Here is a 2,010-nt window from a genome sequence, read left to right as displayed (position 1 = left end):
CTTCACCCTTCAGGATCGTGCTGGCTTTCACAAGCTTTTCGTCCGGTTGCAGGCAGCAGTCCACGTTTTTGTGCTCTGTAATCTCCGATGAAATCATGCGAGATCTTCCTAGCCAGCCTGTGACGACGAGGCCATCACACGCATACCCACAGTGCAAGGTTTATGATCCTATAAACATGACACATACCAAGGCACAGACGCAGGTGAGAAGAAAAGCATTGATCAGGAACCAGCGCGCGCGAGAGAGAGAGTCGATCGAGGAGGAATCGCCTGAGACGATGAGCGCCGGCCAGCGTATGCCGTCTTCGCCTGCGGCGGTGGCCGGGCCTCTCCTGCTTCTGTTCGTCGTGCCCTTCTGTAAGCCTATAATGTTTCCGGGGCGCCAGCTTCGTTGTATGTTTTCGGCAAATTACAGTTGGCTTATTCGCCTCAATTCTGATTCCGAGAAGGGAGCCATGCGGTGTCGGCGGACGGCGGCGCTTCGGCCTGGATGACGGCGCTGCAGAAGCACGTGGCGTTCTTCGACGCCGACAACGACGGCATCGTCTCCTTCTTCGAGACCGAGCAAGGTGACGAAATGACCATCGCATGCTCTCCGCTTCCCGGTGGAAGAAACGAAAGTTTCTTCTCGCGTCGATCGTTGGTCGTGGCTGCAGACCTCTTGACCCTTGTGTGCATGCATGCAGGGCTTCGAGCCATCGGCCTTGGAGCTGCCGAGGCCACCGTCAAGGCAACCTTGATCAACGGAGTCATCGTACCCAAGACCAGACCTGTACGATGCTCGATCTCTCACTCGCTCTCCCCGTCTCTGTTTCTTGCACATGTTGACTAGCAGAAGACGTCTTCTGTCGTTTCAGAGGCGCTCGGTTTCACGAACTTTTTCAATTTTCTTAATTTTTTAAAAGTCAATGGTTGACCAGTCAACCACGATCGATCAAATCGATCGAGCGAACAAGGGGAAACCGGCCAAATGCGATCGAGCGCTTGCCTTCTACATGGGACGGCCTAGTTTTTTTTGATCTTACATGGGCGGCTAAATTTCGTGTTTTGACTTTTTTTAAACCTATTCGAGATCTGACCTTAGTTTAAATTTTTTTCAAGATCTGACCCTTTTGCTACCGCCAAAGACCATGGCGGTAGGGTATAACAGCCTACCGCCAGGGACCCTGATGGTAGGGTTGCATGCCCTACCGTCAAAACTCGCCTAAGTATTGAACACAATGCGTGCTCGTGCCTACCGCCAAGCACATTGGCGGTAGGGTTGTGCAGACTACCACCAGCCCGTTTGGCAGTAGAGATGTTTCCTACCGCCAATGTCCCTGGCGGTAGGCTGTTAGACCCTACCGCCATGGACTCTGGCGGTAGAAAAATGGTCAGATCTTGAAATTTTTTCAACTTAGGATCAGATCTCGAATAGGTTTCAAAAAAGGGTCAAAACATAAAATTTTGCCTACATGGGCCGGCCTAGTTGATCATGTTCGTTGGTGTCAAGAAACTCAAACGGCGCCTAAGGCACCCAATAGGAGGCCCCAGTGTTTAGGGTATCCGTTTCTGGTGGTTAGGTGCAACTTTAACGAAAACCTTGCTCTCATGGATGAAAGTGCGGGTAGGCTTTCCCTACCGCGTCCCCGCACCTCCCTCATCTGACTACATAGGGAAACTCTGACCGCGTCGTCAGTGTTTAGGGCATGTATAATGATTAATAAAGCGATTTTATCTTAAGTCTTCACTAGAACATGATGGCACGCGTTGTTGCGCTCGTCTAGTTTAATGGAAACTTATAGAAATGTCTACCAAAGTTATAGAATTATAATGTTGCGAATATATAACTCCATCTGATGAATATTTGGTATAATATTTTGGTGGCAATTCACTAAACTAATAACACGGGAACTTGCAAGTAGACGTGTTTGATGCAAAGCCACACAAGAGAACATCATATTGGTTAGCTCGTGCCATGGCCATGGAACAAGGGTGTCTAGGTTGCTTAAGTGACATGTCATAGATGAA

The 2,010-nt window shown here is 49.5% G+C and overlaps 1 protein-coding gene across 1 annotated transcript in view; it reads left to right on the top strand.

The window, feature by feature from the left end:
* Window positions 1–225: 225 nt before the first annotated feature.
* The window catches only part of LOC119319604 (probable peroxygenase 5), a 3,913-nt gene continuing 2,128 nt past the window's right edge, over window positions 226–2,010 (top strand). The window contains exons 1-3 of the mRNA XM_037594055.1: window positions 226–357; window positions 450–569; window positions 687–772. Coding sequence (XP_037449952.1) covers window positions 279–357; window positions 450–569; window positions 687–772 — 285 coding nt within the window. The 5' untranslated portion in view covers window positions 226–278. The remainder of the gene's footprint in view (window positions 358–449; window positions 570–686; window positions 773–2,010) is intronic.

This window comes from Triticum dicoccoides, chromosome 6A (assembly GCF_002162155.2).
Source record: "Triticum dicoccoides isolate Atlit2015 ecotype Zavitan chromosome 6A, WEW_v2.0, whole genome shotgun sequence".
Taxonomy (NCBI): Eukaryota; Viridiplantae; Streptophyta; class Magnoliopsida; order Poales; family Poaceae; genus Triticum; species Triticum dicoccoides.
Note: the sequence above shows the minus strand (reverse complement) of the source record. Positions and strands in the feature narration are given on the sequence as shown.